The sequence below is a fragment of the Callospermophilus lateralis genome, chromosome 5, assembly GCF_048772815.1.
Source record: "Callospermophilus lateralis isolate mCalLat2 chromosome 5, mCalLat2.hap1, whole genome shotgun sequence".
Taxonomy (NCBI): domain Eukaryota; kingdom Metazoa; phylum Chordata; class Mammalia; order Rodentia; family Sciuridae; genus Callospermophilus; species Callospermophilus lateralis.
This window is the reverse complement of record NC_135309.1, coordinates 110,843,834-110,864,808: the sequence shown is the minus strand read 5'-3', so window position 1 is coordinate 110,864,808 and position 20,975 is coordinate 110,843,834. Positions and strand designations below refer to the sequence as shown.

At 38.7% G+C, this 20,975-nt stretch overlaps 1 protein-coding gene across 1 annotated transcript in view; it reads right to left on the bottom strand.

The window, feature by feature from the left end:
* Positions 1 to 20,975, bottom strand: part of Iqgap2 (IQ motif containing GTPase activating protein 2) — a 283,578-nt gene that overhangs the window by 134,926 nt on the left and 127,677 nt on the right. Inside the window, exons 3-4 of the mRNA XM_076856095.2 lie at positions 11,837 to 11,993; positions 3,326 to 3,403 (exon numbers count right to left, since the gene is read on the bottom strand). Coding sequence (XP_076712210.2) covers positions 3,326 to 3,403; positions 11,837 to 11,993 — 235 coding nt within the window. The remainder of the gene's footprint in view (positions 1 to 3,325; positions 3,404 to 11,836; positions 11,994 to 20,975) is intronic.

The following is a 20,975-nucleotide window of genomic DNA, read 5'->3' as shown; positions in this document are numbered from 1 at the left end:
GTTCGATTCTCAGCACCACATGTAAATAAATAAATTAAATAAAAGTCCATCAACAACTAATAAAAACATATTTTTTAAAAGTTGGTACATAGTTCCATGAACATGAGTTCATTCATATACAACACTCACACATGGGTTTTTGTTTCCACTTAAAGTAACACCTTTCCACTGAATAAAATCTAGAAAGTTAGTGAAGTATAAAGGAAAAATACCTATAATCCCACCTATACTTTTACTGTTTTTTTTCTATGAGTCTCTTTTTTCTTATGTTTATGTATACATGAAAACAAAATTGTATATATCTAAAGCTATTCAAAATACTTAATAGAAGATGACAATTAAATGTCCTCTTTATAATTCTTTAATAGTACTATATCTAGCAAATGCATACGATTCTTTCATATTTTTGAACCATAGCTTAACCATTCCCTGTGGCTGAACATTTGTTTGGTTCCCAATTTTTTCCTTATTTGAAGCCACTGCAGTGAATGCACTGGCATTTTTGAGTATCTGATTTCTTATTTTAGATAATCATCTAAATATGGAATTGCTAGATTGAAAGGTCTGAGCATCAAGGATTTAAAAAAAATATTTTTAGTTGTAGATGGACACAATACACATATTCACACTGTTTTTCTTAAACTTAAAAAAACTAAAATCAAAAAAACTAAATCAGAAACAAATTTCAAAGGGGACACTAACTTTTCTGTTCCTAAGCAATGCAAAAATGAATAATTAGGCTTGAAACTTATAATGTTGAGACTAAACATAAATGTCGCTTGCTTTCAGTAAATATTTTACACAATTTGACATAAAAACTAACATCGTATGCAAGATGGTAGTATTTAATATCCAAGGGCAATTTTCTATTGGACATTGACAAAAGCAGAGAAAAGAATAAAGCAAAGTTTCTCAAGCTAACAATGTGTAGTTTCTACACACTTAAAGAAATGTCTGTAGCCTGGGAAGTGTTTTTTTTTTTGTTTTTTTTTTTTTAAGAGAGAGAGAGAGAGAGAGAGGAGAGAGAGAGAAATTTTAATATTTTACTGTTTAGTTTTCGCCAGACAAAATATCTTTGTTTGTATGTGATGCCTGGGAAGTTTTCAAAGGCCCATTGAGCTTTACTTTTAATATTTTCTGTCAGTGTCAGTGAAAAGAGGCTTCTCAATTCAGAAGAGCTAGGTTTAAAGCTCTATGTAAGTAGAGAATGACTACAATTCTCACCCTACACCTTGCTGTATTATTAAACTCTCCCCATCCCCCTTTTAAAAATGAGAACCTTCTATATTTATATTTCTCCTGGAAAATCCTCATAAATGTATCTTCCTTCAGCAAGGAGATGGAATCAACTTGCAATTAACCAGAGTGTTGTAGTGTGTCTTCAGCCCCTTACATGGTGCTGAGCTCAGAATTAATAAAAAAAAAAATTAAGGGTAAATCACAGACAAAGTTAATCTAATACACTATTAGCCTCTCAACCCTAAAATATAATGTATCAATTACTTCATGATAACAATCAATATTAAAATAGAATCTGCTCTATAGATCACTTGTTTGGTCCCAAAGCTCACAAAGGTTTTAATCATATCTACTGAATTATCTGGTTGTCTTAATCAGATGTTGCTTCACTAAGAAAAATCCTATTCAAATTTGTTTACCACCCAGACCCATTTAATACCCAGAAATATGAATTCTATATGACAACTAGTGCCCCAAAGGGATAGCATTTAATATTCTAGACACTTTAAGAGAAGGGAAATTAGGCCAGGTACACACATATAATGGCACACACATATAATCCCAGCAATTCAGGAGGTTTAGGCAGGAGAATTACAAGTTTGAGGCCAGCCTCAGTAACTTAGTGAGGCCCTAAGCAACTTAGTGAGACCCTATCTCAAAGTAGAAGAATAAAATAAAAAGCGCTGGGGATGTAACTCAGAGGTAAAATGCCCCTGGGTAAAACGCCATCTCTAGTACTGAGAGAGAAAAAGAAAGGGAGGGAGGGAGGAGAGGAAGGGAGAAAAGAGTGGGAGAAACTAGATTGATAATTTCAAGAAAAATGAGACTGCTAAAACAGAAATGAGCAGAAATATAATGAAAAAAAAAGCATTCATAATTTACATTAAGAAATCTTTTTTTTTTTTCCTTTTGGTCATGGTGGGTGTTTTTAACAGCAAATCTGGCTTAATCAGAAGACAACACAGATCTTCATATGTCAGTAGCTATTGCCTTTTCCTCAAGCTGAAACTCTCCTAAATCACCCTCTTAAAATAGCTGTATCAATTAAGCAATGCAAAGAATTGAGCTATTGATACATATGATGGAGCTCAAGAATAACACAACAAGTGTAAAAATATCAACCTCATCTACTGTATGATTCCATTTCACGTCATTCTCAAAGTAACAAAATTAGTAGTAGATAACATATTAGTGGTTGACAGGGACTGGGCAGTGGGAGGGATACAGCATAAAAGACCACTTCTCTGTGGTAGCTGTATCTTGACTGTGGTGGTGGCTACATAAATTTATTCATGGGCCACAACTGCACAGATCTACACACTAACATTCTCACAAATGAATGCATGTAAGAATGGAATAAAGTCTGTAGTGTACTTACATTCACACCCCAGAATCAACTTAATGCTGTACTACAGTTATGTAACACATCACTGTTGGGGGAAGCTGAATGAAGGATACACACACAGATGCACTATTTTTGCAACTTCCTGTGATTTTATAGTTCTTTCAAAATAAGAAGTTCAAGTAATAGCTCTATAACTTTTATCAAATAAAATTTCCTCCTTTCCCCAAGGTATTTATTTCTCTCACAAGCTTAAGAGTACTTGCTCCTTGAATTTAACAAGCATTGAATCCTTACAGAATCAATGAAGATCTTTTCAAGAATAAAAGCTACAAGCCTCTAGACTTTAAAATTTAAAGTGATTGTATGATTTATAATAATTTGGGAAAATAAATTGATAATAATTTATAGTGATACAATGAGACTTAGAATTTTTTAAGAATAAACAGCAACACAGAAAAAGGAGTTGACTATCTTAAATCAACCATCTATGAGCTGAAGCTTCTTCTGATCTTGTTTATGCATACACACTTTCACCTGGGCTGCTGTCATGTTGTACCCCTACCTCATTCTGAGTTCTTCCATCTATTACTTTGCATAAGCCTTTCAATGCTTTTGTTTGGTTCTCACATTTCTCATTCTTGCATTAACATAGTTCAGTCTGCCAAATCATTTGTCATAATGAGGTGTTTCTGCACCACCTTTTCATCTCCCCAGTTCAGGATCCAGTATGTGAAGGCTTACCTTGGGTAGTCCAATAGACTCCATGGCTCTCAACCACTGGACAGTATTATCTGTATGTCGAAAATGAAGGCCAGACTTCTAATGTGAGGTTAGGAGGGGGAAACAAAGAAAGAAAGACCATACAAAAAGTGAGTCATTTGTAATAAAGTTTTTCATTAGCAGGATGCTTTTCAATTGTATTTTTCCAAGAACAGAGTTATTAATGCTTATAGAGAACAAATACAGACACAATAAAAAAAAAAAAAAGATTACACTATATCTCAGCAATATGCACACTTGAGTAATTCTCAACTTGAATCTCAAATACCATTTAATGTCTAGCATATGCCTAAGGATTACGAAATACGTGTGCACATGCACAGGCGGTCATGCATGCATGAATGTATATACATGTGGTGTAAGATTTTGGTAACCATGGTTGAGAAGCCTAGCAACTTCAGGAAAAACTGGATTTTTATAAGACAAAATGCTCTCTTTTCTTTTTTCCTTCTAATCATGAATGTAATATTTCTGTAGAAAACCTGGAAAATACAAAGATGAAAACGCAAACCACTCTTTGATTCAGAGCTAATTTTAGTACCTGCTCCTCTTATAATTTAATCATAATAAAAAGTAAAACCTTCAGCAGAAGTGTCTTATGAAACATTTTTTCTACACGTACAATTCTTTGTGTCTTCCATTTCTTCTTTATGGTCTTAATCAGCCACCTTTTCTGTAGTCTACAAATAAAACACCCTTGCCTGCATCTCATTATTTAGATTAATGAACCGCTAAGAGTCTTAAAGTGATCTTATATTCTTCACTAATTAGATGTATAAACAATGTTATCTAGTTTTTCCATTTTTAATAAATGTACAAAAAATAACTATATCAAGTTTCATCACATAACTAACAGCCAATGGCAGAGAATCACATTTAGAAAGCCTGGCTCTTCCCACTTTCTATGACCTTCTACAATCTAATATAAAATATAAGAAAATTAATATTTTTGACAAATGCTTATGCCTTTAAATGGTGGTCACTATTTGCCATTGGAGTATGCACTTCAAGTACTTTATACAAATTATTCTAATTTTCCAAACACCCTACAAGGTAATTACCATTACCATTTTTTTTTAAAGATGAAAAAAGCCAGGCTAAAATGAAGAAGTAATTTACCTAAAGTCAAGTAACTGTTTAGTGGTTGAAAATCTTCCTTGTGCTAAAACTCCCCCATGGGAGAACACTGGACCTAATGATTGTTTGATGGTTCTTTGGAAGAAATTAGCTAGTTGCTTGAGGGAAGAAGAAAGTGTGGGGTGAGAGGAAAATGAGAACAGGAAGGAGGAAGGAGGGAAGACAATAGAAAATCCAGAGCATTAGCTACCAGGCCATAGGGTTTTTTGTTTTGTTTTGTTTTAGTTGTAGATGAACACAGTACCTTTATTTTATTTATTTATGTGGTGCTAAGGATTGAACCCAGTGCATCACATGTGCTAGGCAAGTGCTCTACTACTGAGCCACAGCCCCGGCCATAGTGTTTTGACTGTTTGTACCTAGCACAAATAACTTTTGCAGAATACAAGCCACTCAGTGACAAAGAACAAGTGATGCAGTAATGAAGGAACAAGACAGAAGCAATCTTCAATCAAGTGTGAAGGAAGACAGAGACAAGGACTCTGCACCTAAATAACTAAATGTTCTCACTTAAAATAATACTCAAATGTCTTCAGCTAATATGAGTTTCTTTATTTATGACAATTTAGTTCCCCATTCAGTCTTGCTGCCTCCTACATAAAAATGACCAAGACATCAAATTGAGCCAGCTCCGGTCCCAAAGAAAACTAGTCTTTGAACCTAAAAAATAGTTTTTTTTAAAATCACCTACCACAAGCCCAAATCAAGCCTTTCACTTCTTCTTCCAGTGGCTTCATGGATATGCATTTTCTTTTTGCCCCAATGAGTTAAATAAATGCAATTTATGGGTTTCTGGTTTCTTTGGCTGATGGGCTTCAGCCATCCCAAATAATGTAACAAAGATACCTTATCTATTTAGTGAAGTAATCCTAAGAAAGTTCTAAATCCTACAGAGCCCTCAGCCCTCAGCCATAAAGGCTTCTTGGAGCTGCAGAGATTAAATTGAAAACAAAAGAAAGTATTGGTTACAAAGCACACCAGCAAATGTTAGATGTTGTAATTAGTATATTACATAACTGGGCTTGAAACTTTTATTCATCTGTCAGGTAAGATAAAGATACATTGCTTCATGTCAGAGGAACTGAAGGAAAGGGCAGCTATCTTGGTCCTATTTTTATAGCAAATGAAGCAGATTTCAAATTCTTTGTTTTAAAAACCTGAGAAATGCTGACTTCAATACCCTATAGTCCATGTTACGACTTTTAAAAAGTACACTTCAGTGAGAAAATTGTCACAATAACATATTCAATCTATTGATTTGTTTCATTTGCTTCATTATAATGAAAATTGCCTTCCAAACAGGCTCAAAATAATCTCAGTCCACTGTAATTATTTTTAGTGAGTCTATTTTCTTTTATTAGTTCTATATATTAATACCAGACTAGATGGCATAATTGTGATCATACTTAGCCAATGGATACTTTTGTTCGTAACTTTATATTTCATATAGAAACACAAATTCTTTTCATTTCATATACAGAGTACATGCTGATTTTCTATTGCTATTTCAATGCCAGTAAACAAGGTTCACCTAGTTTATTTTAATTTTTTTTTAAAGAGAGAGAGAGAGAGAGAGAGAGAGAATTTTAATATTTATTTTTTAGTTTTTTTGGCGGACACAACATCTTTGTATGTGGTGCTGAGGATTGAACCCTGGCTGCAGGCATGCAAGGCAAGCGCGCTACCGCTTGAGCCACATCCTCAGCCCCGGTTCACCTAGTTTAAATTGTATAGATGAGGAATTATGTAAGTTTTATTTGGATGCTAATTTTCCACATAGTAGACTTAGAGCATTTTAGAACTCTGAAGAAGCTTAGAAACCAATTATTGTTGTAATTTACTTATTTTATTGATGCAGAAACTGAGGGAACAAGTATATACAACACCCGAGCTGACCTAACTTGTCAGTCTCAGGGCTAAGGTTCCCTTGCTGAATCTCTGACCCCAAGTCCAAATATTCTGCTCATTTTTCCACTCAGTGCCTCAGAACAACAACCACTGCCAGTGCTCATTGAGAGCGTTCATCTGTCAGGCACTGCACCAAGGGTCTTCTGTGGGTGATCACATCTGTTCCGCAAAAAATCTCTACTAAGAGAGATACTGTTATTATTAAGCCCTATATAAAGTGGTGAGGAAACAGGCTCCAGGAGGTAGAATGTATTTTGCTTCTACAGTTCACATTGCCAACCACTATGCCTATGTCTTCCCTACCTAAGACACACCTAAATACCAACAAGCATTCATTATAAGCTTACAATTTTCAAGGCATTATTCAGAATTCTGCTTGTATCTTTGAGCCTTGTCACCCTGAGTCCTCTCCAAGGAATACCTTTCCTTCCTCTTCTTTCTCTTGTCCATTTCAGCCTCCTTGGGAACACTCACTGCTATAGTTTGAATGTATCTCCCCCAAATTCACATGTTGGAAATGCAAGCCCTAAATTAATAGGTTAACAGATTTTGGAGGTGGGCATTTTGGAGGTAATTAGGATTAGATGAAGTTGTGAGGTTTGGGCCCCCATGAGTGGCTTTATTACCAAAAAAAAAAAAAAAAAAAAAAAAAACCTCTGTTCTTTAATCACCCAGTCTGTGGGATTCAGTTATAGCAGCAAGTAAGACATCCACCCTGTCACCCTCTGCCTCAGCCATGGAAACCTTCCTGACCCCTTCACCACCCCACTCCCTTTAGAACTCATCTCTCTTCTGCTGTCCACCAATGCCTTCTCTTCATGGCCTTCCACCAGTCACAATGCCTTCCCAGGCAGGCCACTGCCACCTGGACTGAATCATTCCCTTATGGGATGGACTTTCTTTCTTCTCTCCCTCCCTCCCTCTCTCTCTCTCTCTCACCTTCCTCCCTCCCTCTCCTCTCTCTCTCTTTTCTCTTTCTCCCCTGCTCCCACCCTCCTGTCACCTCCTCTGCACAGCATGGACTCATCTTTCTAAAGCACACATATTGATCACATCGCAACGCCTGTGTTTATTGTCTCAGTGGCTTCCCCCACCCAGCAGATGACATCACGGCATCCTCTGTGGGGCTGGTGGGGCCTGTGTGCCCTGTGATACCATCTTGGCTTCCTTCCTGGCTTCATCTCCTATCATTGTCCCTTGCTGCAGCCACTCAGCTCTGCAGTTGGGGCCAAGTTCTTATCTTCCTCAAACTCTCACCATGTGGGTTCCCTCTTTCAGACTGTTCTTCCGACTCCCCACCCTCGACTCTGCACATGGATGGCTTTCTTCTCATTTTTTCAGCCTCAGAATAAACTTCCCTCAGAGAAGAACTGTCTTCTGCCTGTTGCTATGTCAATAACATGGGTGTTACTTTCTTCCTTCATACACTGATCCAAATTCGCAACCATATCCTTATAGCTGTAAGCCCCATGACTTCAGTACCATTCTGTTATTAGTATCTGCAACAGTGACTGGCACAGGGAAAGTGTTGGTAAGTATTGTATGAACGAATGGATTATTAGCATAGACTTTACTGGTTCAGAATTCCTAATCCAACAATCCGAAATACAAAATGCTCTAAAAACTAAAACCTTCTGAGCACTGCTGGCACTCAAATTTCAGATTTCAGAGCATTTTGGATTTCAGAGCATATTTTTATCATGGCACAACTTTATCTTCTTTCCCTACGACTTTATTGCAATTTATGTTAATGCTCATCTATTAGAGCAATGGCTTTCAAATCTTAGTAATCTATAAGGAAAGCATTTCCTGCAGGTGAATTATTAGAAGTACAATTTCCAGGATCCCAGGCCAAGAGATTCTGCCTGACTCAGCAATCTGGGATGGGATCAGTTGGCCAGTTTTAGCACACACCTAGTAGATGGTCCTGATGAAGGTCTGAGCATTATACTCAGAAGAACAGTGTCAGACTCTAAACTCCTTTAAAGAATACCAAATAAAGCTCAGAAGATAGGAAAGAAATGAAGGCTTTGGGCTCACTTAAAACTACTATCGTTCATTCCTTCACCTAACAGCTATTTTCTGAGTACCACTGTGGACCAGGCCCTACACCATTGATTGACGACACAGCAGAGAAGGGGCACATAGTTCCTTCTACAAAACAGGACAATCTTTACAATAAACTACAGCATGTCCCTGGGGGACAGTGATAGGTGCCCAGCACACATGGAGTAGTCACGTACCCAGGCCTGGGATAGAGAGTGGAGGTAACCTAGAAAGAATACTCATAACTGGAAGGCTTAACTCTAATACCTAGGATATATTTCTAACCCTGAACAAACGAAGGAACAGGGTTATACACTGGCTGGCAGATAAAGAGGATCCAGCAGCAAGAAAGGTCACATCTGCCTAAACGAAGGCTATCAAAGCTGCTGATGCCAACACAGTGTCCTTTAGGACTCAGGGACATAGCCTTGCCTTGGGGATACCATGTCTAACAGGGGGATCATATTTTATGACTGCAGCCTAGGCAGACTCTGCAGCGAGAGCCGAAGTTCACTGAATTCATGGTTTCCAGATGGCACATCAAGGGGCTGGGCAGGGTTAGTGAACATTCCCTTGTGTTTCAACATCTTTGCCTCAGTCTCATGATTTAGTGCTCCTTGGAAAGGATCACGTGATGGACTCTAGTTCCGAAGAACACACGAACAGGAAGTTGTGTCGCCTATTCATGAAGATTTGTCTCTTCATTTTTGTATAAGAAACAAAAAGGCCCTAAAATACAATTTTATGACTACATGGCAAACCACTAAAAATTTCCATCAGGAACACTAGGCACTTTCAGGAACTTAATAAAAGGAAGGAAAAAAGAAAAAGCTCTGTTCTCTAGTGAAGTCACAGAGGGATAGTTTCCATGTGTCCTATGTTTTTCTTGTAGCTCAACAGCATGGAGGGGGTCCCCCACCACAGTTGGCAACAGCCTTGTTCCCTCTGCTGCTTCCCTTCCCCCAGCCCTTCCCTCACCATCACTTCTGCACAGCCCAGTCTTCCGGGGTCCTGATGGGCCGAGGACCCCAACTCAGAGCACTTTCCTCTCGTGATATCTTGCTCAGGGATGTCATTGCCTGCTTAGGTCCTGCAGGTATTTTGTTTCATAATAAGGGACTGAAAATATTTCCCCTGTCACCCTCCCAAAGAGGAGCTGATGTTCATTTAAGTAGTAGGATCTCGGATGCAAAGGGAAGGCTCCTGTTTAAGTAGCCCTGAGACAATTTCATGAGGTCCAGAGCTGATCTGGAAGAAGACACCTGTATCCAAGGCCATAGTTTGCTCTGAGACTCACATCCACTGAGGGTTTGTCTTCCCATCTGAGTCCCACTGTCCACAAAGCCAAAGCTAAAGGAAAATCTTCATCATTGTCCCTTCAGGGCAGCCTGAGGTCTATCCCAACTACAATTTATCATGAAATCTACATGGGGGTGTTGGCACTGACAGTCCTAGATCTTGGTAATAACTATAATAAGAACATGAAAAGGGCTGGGATTGTGGCTCAGCAGTAGAACGCTCACCTAGCATGGGTGGGACCTGGGTTTGATCCTCAGCCCCACATAAAAATAAAGGCATTGAATTGTGTCCATCTACACCTAAAGAATAAACGTTTTTTAAAAAATAGAACATGAAAAAGAAGAAGAGTCAGACTCTAAAATGTGGACAAACATTTATTTTGTGGGGGGGGGTGTGGATACAGACTTTTTTCTGCACTTCTCTAAATTTCTAAAAAATAGTCATTGAACTTTAATTTTGGCTGACGTGGTCATTGTTTTATTAAAATCTTGTGAAAGACCATTAGTAGCTGGTTCTCAGAGTAAAACATATGACTTTATAAACCCAAACTTAAACAAATGGCAAACAATTATTCACAACATTATTCAAGCAAAAAACTTGTGCTCAGTTGTCTTATTGTCTAGATGATGTAGATGGACTCAAAAGAGATTTGTCAAATGACCTTGTCCACTGTGAGCCTCAATGATTATTTAAACATTTGAGCTGAATTCAAAATATACATTTAAAAAATATATTTTGTCTAAAATGGATTTTCCATTTATTTCATTTTCAACTATACACAACATTGTCCCTGCAATTTTAAGAAAAATAGCATTCATTATAAGAGTCATAAGTTTTAGGAACACTTGAAAATCTGCAGATTAATAAAAAACCTTGACATGAAGATCTAAATACGAGCTGCAGATAAAGCTTGGTGATATGCATTTGCCCAGAATGTGTGGGATCCTGGGTTGATCTCCAGCACTGGGGCAGCGAAGGGTGGGGGGAACAACCAAAAAACAAACAAAACAAAACAAAAACTAAATACATTAAGAGAATAAAGAACCAAGTTTAAAGGAAACTTTAGAAATCTTGGCCTGTAGTTGATAAGAGATCGCATATTCCAGGATAGAACACTACATATTTTAAATTCCCTTCTGAAGACATATCTTTAATGCATAAGCTTTTTATGTAGTTGTCTACTTTTTCCTCTTTCCATGTTTTAGTGGAAATTTTCAAGTATTAGAAAGGAGGTGGAATAGTATAATGATCCCCTGTGTACCCACCCCACACCTTCAGTAGTTATGAGATCATGGCCAGTTTCGTGTCATCTATCCATCCTTCCTTTGATTATTTTGAAGCAAAATACCATTTCACCTACAAATATCTTGATAAATATCTCTAAAAGATCAGGATTTTTAAAAAATTAATATAAGATTGGTGTTTACCATGATTTTTTTTCTCCCCCCAGCTCCTTCCAAATTTAAATAATGGTATTTTGTTGTCACTGCTGTTGTTTTTTCTTCAAGAGGGCTATGGCGACTTTTTATTTTCTGATTCTTCCCAAATTAGCCATGAAACAGTTCTTAAACAAGTTGCAAACAAAACGATTAGTCTTATTTTGTTTTAAACACCAAACAGAAAAGAATTCCTACCTGGTCATTCAACATTACTACTTATTTTATCACATTGGCCTTAATTCTTTAGGGGCATAAGTTCAAGTCCCAAGTAGGTATCTTGTTCCTCAATGAAAAGTTGGGAAGCAATAAACTGTGTTGGTGGTGGAAAAAACAGAGGTGTAACATGCCCCCACTCCTACATTTACTGGCACTAATAAAGCTTCAAATGTCCTCCATGAAAGAATAATGGGGGAGGCATTGAGTAGCTTCCAACATGAGAGGTCTCTCAGCCTGGAAATAGAAGCACTTTCCTTTTCAAAACTGCTGCTGCCTCAGGAATACTTATTAACAGTCTCCAAATACCAAGGACACCCCTCTCCCAAATCTTTACAGACACAGTAGAAGTGAAGGGAGGAAAAGGAAGTGAAATACCAAACTTTCACTTCTTTTATCCAGAAGCAAAAACCAATTAGATGTTGGTTACCTTATAACGCGTTTGTTCCACATCATAGATCTTTTTCTCTGATACCATTTTTGGGGCAAAGAACTTGGCTAACTTCGCAAGGTAAACTCCATTCCGAAGCCCTTCTTCCAGTTCAGTGGTTGGGGGCAATTCTTCCACTAAGCAGACTTCCATCCACCTAAAAAGATTATAAAATGTTAAAGTGACTCCAGTAACTTTCTATAAATGCAGACGTGTAACATTTCTCCATGTGTGTTGGACACATTAACAAAGGGAGCAGGATTTCAAACATTTTTAGGTGTCAGTGATAGGAAGGGACGACTTACTGGGCAGAATAAGGATTCAGAACATGAAAAGAAAAAGGGGCCTAAAAGCCCAGGGCACTGAGCTCATTATCATGCTAGAGCTTGCCAACTTTACCTTTATCCGAGGCTTTGCCAATTATCTTTTGTGCCAAAGAAAGAAAAAGGCCAAACCATTTTGTATGAAAGGAATTGGTCCTGACATTAAAGAAAAACTAATTCCAAGTTTATGAGCCCTTAGCAGAGGCAATTCTTGTACCTTGGTAAGAGCAGAGTCCAAAGTACAGTAAAATCTGCAGTTGTTTCAGCTCAGAAATGACTATCAGGAAAGGGTCAGAGGCATGGCAAAGGTTATCAGAAATTTAGATATTTAGATCAGACTTTTTGAAAGAATACTCACTCCCTTTGCCAACACTAGGACATACTAAACACGCTCACCTTTATGGGAAACTACAGTACCTACTGGGTTTTGAAAAAATATTTTAAACAAAGATCAGATTAAATCTTAGGACACTGTATCAGTATTACAAAAAAGAGAGCACCAAGGTCATGACTCAAGGACGCACTGGAGGAAAGAAGCCAGGCCAGTCCACGTACTTCACACTGGAATGCCAAGAGTGTGCCAGAGTAATGAGGGGGGGGGGGTGCTCTTCCTACCCATTCTCAAGTAATCATTCCCTACTGCAAAACCTGAGAGGAAGGTGTATAGTTCTCAGTGGGGGAGTTCCCAGATACCTGTAACCCAGCCACGGATCCACACACTAATGCAACTTAATGTGAATGCCATACCTATCTAGGCAGGTCCCCAGAGAGCATCTGCATGAACAAACTTGGATCCCCTCAATATTTAGAAGACAGTAGAATGCTATTTTGTGATATTAACAACCAATCCTTATCCAATCTGCAAATTCTTGTAGTTAAAAATTATACCTTCTAAAACTCAACAAGCTCCTAATAAATAAGGAGTAATTACTGACCATTTGATAGGCACCATAAAAAAAATGGAATATACAAGCTGGGCATGGTAGTGCATGACTACCACTCTAGCAAATCAGGAGTCTAAGGCAGAAGATTCCAAGTTCAAAGCCAGCCTCCAGCAACTTAGCAAGGACCTAAGCAATTTAGTGAGATCCTGTGTTAAATAAAAAAATAAAAAGGGCTGGGGATGTGGCTCAGTGGTAAAGCACCCTGGGTTCTATCCCTGATTCCAAAACAAACAACTAAAAGGAACTATGAAAGAAAAATAGAAAAACAAATTCTACCTTTAAAAAGCATCCAACACAACTGATTGCCTAGCATATGTAAGACCCTGAGCTGGATTTTTAGCACCTCAAAAAAAAAAAAAAAAGTATATGTGTGTGTGTAATTGTGAAGCCGATGCAATTCCAAGGAAAAACCAGAGAACCATGCAAGAGAGGCTCTATGCCCACTGCTACATGGTAGAGCACAATAAGAATGTTCGGGAATAAAGAGGGAGCTCTGGGTTATCACGGGAGAAATTGGGGAAATCATCAAGAAAGTGGTGTGATCTGGACTTAGCATAGAAGAATGGAGGTTTGGCAAGGCAAGAAGGAAACCATCAGCTAAAGAGCTAGACAAACCAAAGGCATCACAGAAACATGGCTGACTTGTTGTGAAATCCCAGAGGCAGCTGTGGGCCTTTGGGGGTCACAGGGAGAAAAGAGAGATGAGGCTGGGCAGCTGCAGTCAGGTAGGCCTCTGGAGGACTGAGCCCAGAGCCCGCGAGGAGAAGTGTTGACATTTGTTGCCATAGGAAACAGGAAGCTCCTGGCAGCTTCACAGAAGAGGACTGACATGCTGACAGCAGTAATTACAGCAAATTAATCTACATAATGGATGCCTCTGAGACACAGTGCTGTCAGGCCTTTCCCACTGTGAGGTCCTGAGGGACTGGATTAGACAGGAAGAAATGGGAAGGGAGGAAGCCAAGAGACATTTCAAGGAAACTGGAGCAGGATTCTGTGACAGTTTAGGAAGAGGGGGATGGTCAATGGAAGGAGAAATAACACCAGTCAGAGAAGGCGTATGACACAAAGAGACCAGGACTTGGCTACCCAGTGATGTCTGGTATCACTGACGCCAGTCCCCTAATCTCTCAGGGCCTCATTTCTCTCCTGTGCTAAAGGATGGGGTAGTGGTGAGAAGAACTGGATGATAAAGACCCCCTGTTCCAGTTCTAACATTTTAGGGACCTGTGAAACTAAGAGTGCAAGAAGTAAAACGAGATAATGAAGAACATGGTTTTTTACATATTATATACCAGGTGAAGGGGAAATGATTGATTTCTATGAGCTTTGCTTCAAATAAACTTAAGAGTATAATGGATTTGTTGAATTAAACAAAAAGGAACAAGTCATAATACTGCCTTAAAAAAAAAAAAAAACAGGCCAAAATAAGAGCCAATGAACTAGGCCAAGTATATTAGTCAGCTTTCTATCACTATAATGAAAAAACCTGAGATAATTGAATTATAAAGGGGAAAGGTTTATTTTGGCTCACAGCTTTGGAGTTTCCAGTTCAAGAACAGATAGACCCATTACTTAGGGTTTCTTGTGGGGTGCCAGATGGCAATGACAGGGAGCATGTGGTAGAGAAAATGGTTCATCTCATGACCAGAAAGCAAAAGAGAAAGAGGAAGGGGCCACAATAACACAATTCCCTTCACAGGCATGCCTCCAGTGACCTAAGGAACTCCCACAGGACCTTTATCCTAAAGGTGTACAGCACCTCTCAATAGCACCAAGCAGGTGTGTTGGGGGTGGCACACCTTTAACTTACGGACCTTTGGGGAACATTCAACATCCAAACTAGAGCACCAAGTTTCTAACTTAAATAAACTAATTAGAACACTAGGCTATTGCACATCAAAACACAATCTGTTTTCACCCAATGATGTTTTCAAATAATTATCTGAAAAAAAGTGAAAAAATACACAGCAATATACAAATGTTTTATAACAACCTGATAATCAGTGTATACCTGTGTGCTAGGGGAAAGAGGTAAATTGATAACTGGTAAACTCGGACTTTCTTTAAAAAGAGAGACAATCACATTGATTTTGGTCTATATTAGAATATATGTGTAGTTGGCTTAAAACACTGACAATACAAAAACTTAGATCACCTATGGTGGATTTGAAATATAGAGATGGCTAATGTTTTGTTTTTGTTTTGTGGGGGGTATCAGGGATTGAACTCGGGGGCCTTTGACCACTGAGCCACATCTCCAGCCCGATTTTGTATTTGATTTAGAGACAGAGTCTCACTGACTTGCTTAGCACCTTGCTTTTGCTTTAAACTCATGATCCTCCTGCCTCAGCCTCCCAAGCTGCTGGGATCTCAGGTGTGTGCCACTGCGCCTGGCCAGAGATGGCTAATGTTAAGACATGAACTGCTCAAAGACAAAGACCATTTCGTCTTTCTTTTGATAGTCCTTTAGTACTTGGCAATCTGTTTACAAATAGTGGATATCCAACAAATAGCTATTAAATAGAAGATTCTTATGACTTTTCCAAATATCATGGTTACATTGTAAAATTTATTAGGATACTGACAGGCTTACAAAATGTTGTGGTTTTTTGTTTGTTTGTTTGTTTGTTTTTTGGGACTGGGGATTAAACCCAGAGGCACTTAACCACTGGGCCACATCCCCGGTCTTTTTTATGTTTTGAGACCAAGTCTCACTAAGTTGCTTAGATATCACTAAGTTGCTAAGGCTATCTTTGGACATGTAAGCCTCGCATTTCAGCATCCTGAGCTGCTGGGATTACAGATATGCAACACCATGCCCCACCAAAATGTTGCATTTTTACAACATTAGGCATCAATGGAGCTAACTCCTTTTCACTGCCATTAATACTGGATTTTAATGTTTCATAGGAATTATCAGTAAATCTTCACAATCACTCTACATGGAAGAGATCCTATAGATTTTGATATTGTTCTCAGATCCTGATGATTTTTTTGAGATGATTCCTTAACTTTTCTGAGGTTCAGAAAACCCTAGGCCACAAAGCTGGTAAAGTAAAAGAACTCGATAAAGCTCCCAGGGACCTCTGCTCCTGTAATTCCAACCTTTACTTCCCTTCTCATAATTCATTCAACAACAACAACAACAAAAAAAATTGGCTCCTCCAGTCTGGATCCACAGCCTAGTACAAAACAAAAGTCATAACAAGACTCTCCCAGTGACTTCCAGAGCAGAAGTTTCATGGTTTGAAACCACAAGTGCTCTATGATTCCAGGATAGGTGAGTGAATTTCTGGGGGTTCATCTATTGTCTCAGAAATCCCTCTTTGTCATCTACTTGGCAACCATCATGACAAATGGTGCAGGCCAGCTCTTGTGGGTACTTCAGAAAGACAGAGAAGCTGAGGTGCCAGCTGAATGGAGTCATCCCTTCAAGGGCTCCTGCAAGCCTTATCAATAGTTCTTTGGTAAGATACAATTGGAAATACCTCTCAATTATTGGTCAGTATGTGATCAATAAACACAAGACTATTCTCCTGGACAAGGGAGACTCTGCTGACAGAATAACAGTCAGACTAGTACTTACTGTTACTCTAAAGGTATTAACACCTCACAATGAAGCAGGAACCAGAATGAGCAAAATTTAAGCTAGAGCAGGCCATCATGGGATGAATCTCTTTTTGATCTCTTCAAAGTACAAGGAAGAGAACTTCTAGCACAGATACCATATTGTTCAACCCAAAGACCAGGAGACAACTACAAGTGGCCACTGGTCAGGGTCTACAATCCCAGCAGCATTGCATCTGTGTAGGGTTGGGATGAGGGGCTGGGATATGACCATAGAAGATGAGGAAAAATGACGTGCACCAGTCCTAGGTCTGGCTTACAAACACCTCCCATGGAAAAACCTCTGTCCTTTCCTTCCCTATTTACCAGCTCGGCCCACCACCACCATGAAAGACAAAGTACAAGACTTCCACCAGCCTGCGTCCTTGAATAACTGGGTGTAAACCACCCCTTCTCCCCTGCACAACTCTATTGAACCTACCATGAGTGAGAACTAAACTTCTGCCAACCTCAACCTTAGAGACTTATCTGTTACGTAAGTTAATAGTACTGAGTCAAACCAAAATAAATTCAAAGTGTGACTTTTATGGTTTATTGGGTACAATTTCTACAAAGATCACAATGCAGAGACAATTGGCCTGATGTTTAAGAAGTCTGGCTGTGCCATCATTAGCTGTATGTGCTAGAACAGCCACTGAAAACTCTGAGCACTCAGTTTTAGTCCATAAATCTAAATTATAATGGAATTCAACATGACAGTGTAATTATATAATATGGCTGTTGTTTAATAACTGCTTTACTGAGAGATGATTCACACGCCATACATGAGCCCAAGTAAGATGTACAGTGTAATGGCTTTAGTAGTCACAAGACTGAGAAATTATTATCATCATTGACTTTGGAACATTTTCATCACCCCCCAAAATAAACCCTATACCCATTAACAATCACTCCTTTTTTAGTTATACATGACAGTAGAGTATATTTTGACATATTTATACAAACATGACGTATATCTTGTTCTTTATTCATCCCCCAATGCACTAATTTACTATCTATAGATTTGTCTACTCAGAACATTTCATAAAAATGGAATTATACATTATCAACATGTGGTCTTTTGTGACTGGCTTCTTTTACTTAGCATGTATCTGAGGCTCATCCATGTTGAAGGATCTATCTATACTGTATCCCTTTTTATTACTGAAGAATATTCCATTATATGGATATATCACAATTTATTTATCTATTCATGCATTTATGAACATCATCCCCCACTTTGTGCTATTAGGAATAATACTGTTGCAAACATTACTGAATTTGTTTTTGTGAGGACATGTGGTCTCATTTTTCTTGTGTATATACTGAGGAGTGAACTGCTGGGTCATATGGCAACTCTTATGTTTAACCTTTTTAGGACTTCCAGACTGTGTTTCCAAAGAAGTTACACATAAGGATTACAATTTCTCCATATCCCTTTCAACACTTATCTTTTTGAGGAATGATAGATACCCTAGTGGATGCAAAGTGATGTTTTATTAAGGTATTCATTCTCATTTCCCTGATTACTAATGATATTAAGCATCTTTTTATGTCTTTATAGCTCATTTGCATATCTTTAGAGAAATATCTATTCAAATCCATTTCTCAAGTTTTAGTTATATATATTTGGTATATAAGTTCCTTATCAGATATATAATTTGAAAATATTTTATCCATTCTGTGGACTTTCTTAGGGTATCTTTTGAAGCATGAAAGTTGTTAGTTACTTTTTCTTTCCTTTCCTTTTTTTTTTTTTTTTTTTTTAGAGGAGGAAAAGTTTATTTGGTGCTTGTGGTTTCAGAGATCTCAGTCCAAAGATGACCAACTTCACTGCCCTGGGCCCAAGGTGAGGCAAAACACCATCATGGAAAGGTGTAACAGAGGAAAGCAGCTCAGAACATGACAATCAGGAAGCAGAGAGCACTCTTGTTCACCAAGGACAAAAACCTAAACCCCAAAATCCCCTACCCCACCACCCACCGCAGTGAACTATCTCCTCCAGCCACAGTCTACTTCCTTACAGTCATCACCCAGCTAATCCATTCAAGTGGATTAATGTACTGATTAGGTTAAGACTGTCATAACCCAAACATTTCACTCCTAAACTTCCTGGCATTGACTCACACATGAATTTGGGGGGGACACCTCATATCTAAATCATAACATTCAACCCCTGACTCCCAAAAGCTCATGCCCATCTCACAATGCAAAATACATCTAGTTCGTTTTCAAAGTCCCCATAGTCTTAACAGTTCCAGCATTTCCCAAAGTCCAAATCCAAAGTCTCCTCTGAGACTCAAGGCAAACTCAGTGTGAGTCCCTGCAAAAATCAAAAGCAAGTTATATATATATTCAATATATAAAGACACAGAGTCAACATTTGGAGAAATAGGAGCACAGAGAGAATGAATAAGATCTAAATAAGACTGAAATCCAGCTGGGCAAACAAGTTCTATAGCTCCATGTCCAACATTTGGATCACATGACATCATGATGCTCTCTCCAAAGGGCTTGTAGAGCTTAGCGCCTATGGCCTTGCTGGTTGCAGCATACATGACCTTTCTCTTGGCTTGTTTCTGCTTAAATCCTGCAACTTTCCTTCCTAGATGTCCCACATTACTTGCATCTCTTAATCTTGGGGATCTCTACTGAAGCTTCCTTCTCACTTCTTCATGCATTGCCCTCTCAGGGGCAGCTTGCAGGGACTTTGATCCTGATGTACTTTGCCCGGCCTCCCAGATCTTTTGAAATCTCAGTAGCAGCATCCTGCATTCCTGCCAAGGTTGTTGCCAAGATCTCTGCATCTACAGTAACCAAGCCTCCTGGGACCCTGGCTGCCACAATTTCTGAGTGCCTAGATGGCTGAGCATGGTGAAACAACTTCCTAGGTCCCCCTGGGCAAGCAGGGTGCCCGCTAAGGAGTTTTTACTTTTACATCCTTGATCCTGAAATGAGTGTGGTCTTCAAATTCCTGAGATCCCTCTAGCCATCTTTCCTATTGTTTCTGAGTAAATTAGTATTTCTTTAGTGACTGTAATCCCTTTAACAACCACACCTTCCTTAGTCCCCATTTTACTTGCGGTTTTCTGGCCAACCTGCAAAAATTTCAAATCTTTTTGTTCCTGATCATCACGTTAAACTTGGCTAAAAGTTGCTAGCAATATTCATACCACCCCAGAAGGCTGTGCTGCCTTGAAAGTTCCACCACCAAATTAGTTAGTACATCACTTTTAAGTTCAGCCTCACAGAAAGTCTAAGGGCATGGGCAAAATGTAGACGACTTCTTTGCCAAAATGTGACAGGAAGGCCCCTAATCCAATTCCCAATAGATTCCCCCTTCTCCTGTGAAACCTCATGAGCCCAGTTTTTATTGTCCAAGTTCTATTGGCATTCTGGTCTGAGCTCCCACCAGAATCACCCATTAAGCTCTACTTACAACATTCTAAAACTTTTCCAGTTTGCATCTCTAAACTTTAAAAAATTCCTCCCACAAATTTCTAAAAGCTCCAAAAGCTTCTGAACCACATGGTTAGGTAAGTCACAGAAATGACCCCACTTCTCAGTAATAATTTTTGTTTTAGTCAGTTTTTTTTTTTTTGATCACTGTGACCAAAAGACCTGACAAGAACAATTTTAAAAGAGGAAATTTTTATTTGGTGCTCACAGTTCCAGAAGTCTCAGTAAACAGACAACAAACTCCATTGCTTTGGGCCCAAGGTGAAGCAAAACGCCTTGGTAGAAGGGTGTGGCAAAGAAAAGCAGCTTAAGACATGAGAATCAGAAAGCAGAGAGCAAAGTTTTTAATTTGATGAAGTCCCATTTATCTATTTCTTCTCTTGTTGTTTGTGCTTTTGGTATCATATCTAATAAGCCAGTCCCTAAACAAAGAATATTTACACCTGATTTCTTCAAAGCATTAGAGTTTTTGCAATTCAGATTAGGTCTTTGATCCATTCTGAAATGGGTTTTCTAGATGGTGTGAGTGAGGATCCAACTTCATTCTTTTTGGGTGTGGATACACAGTTGTCTCAGCACCAGTTGTTAAAAAGACTAGATTTGTCTTGATAATGTTATGAAAAATCAATCGACTATTGACAGGTGCAGTGGCACAAACCAGGTAATCCCAGTGGCTCCAGAGGCTAAAGCAGGAAGATCTGAAAATTCAAAGCTAGCCTTAGCAATTTAGTGAGGCCTTAAGCAATGAGCAAGATCCTGTCCAAAAGGGCTGGGAATATGGCTCAGTGGTTAAGTGCCTCTGGG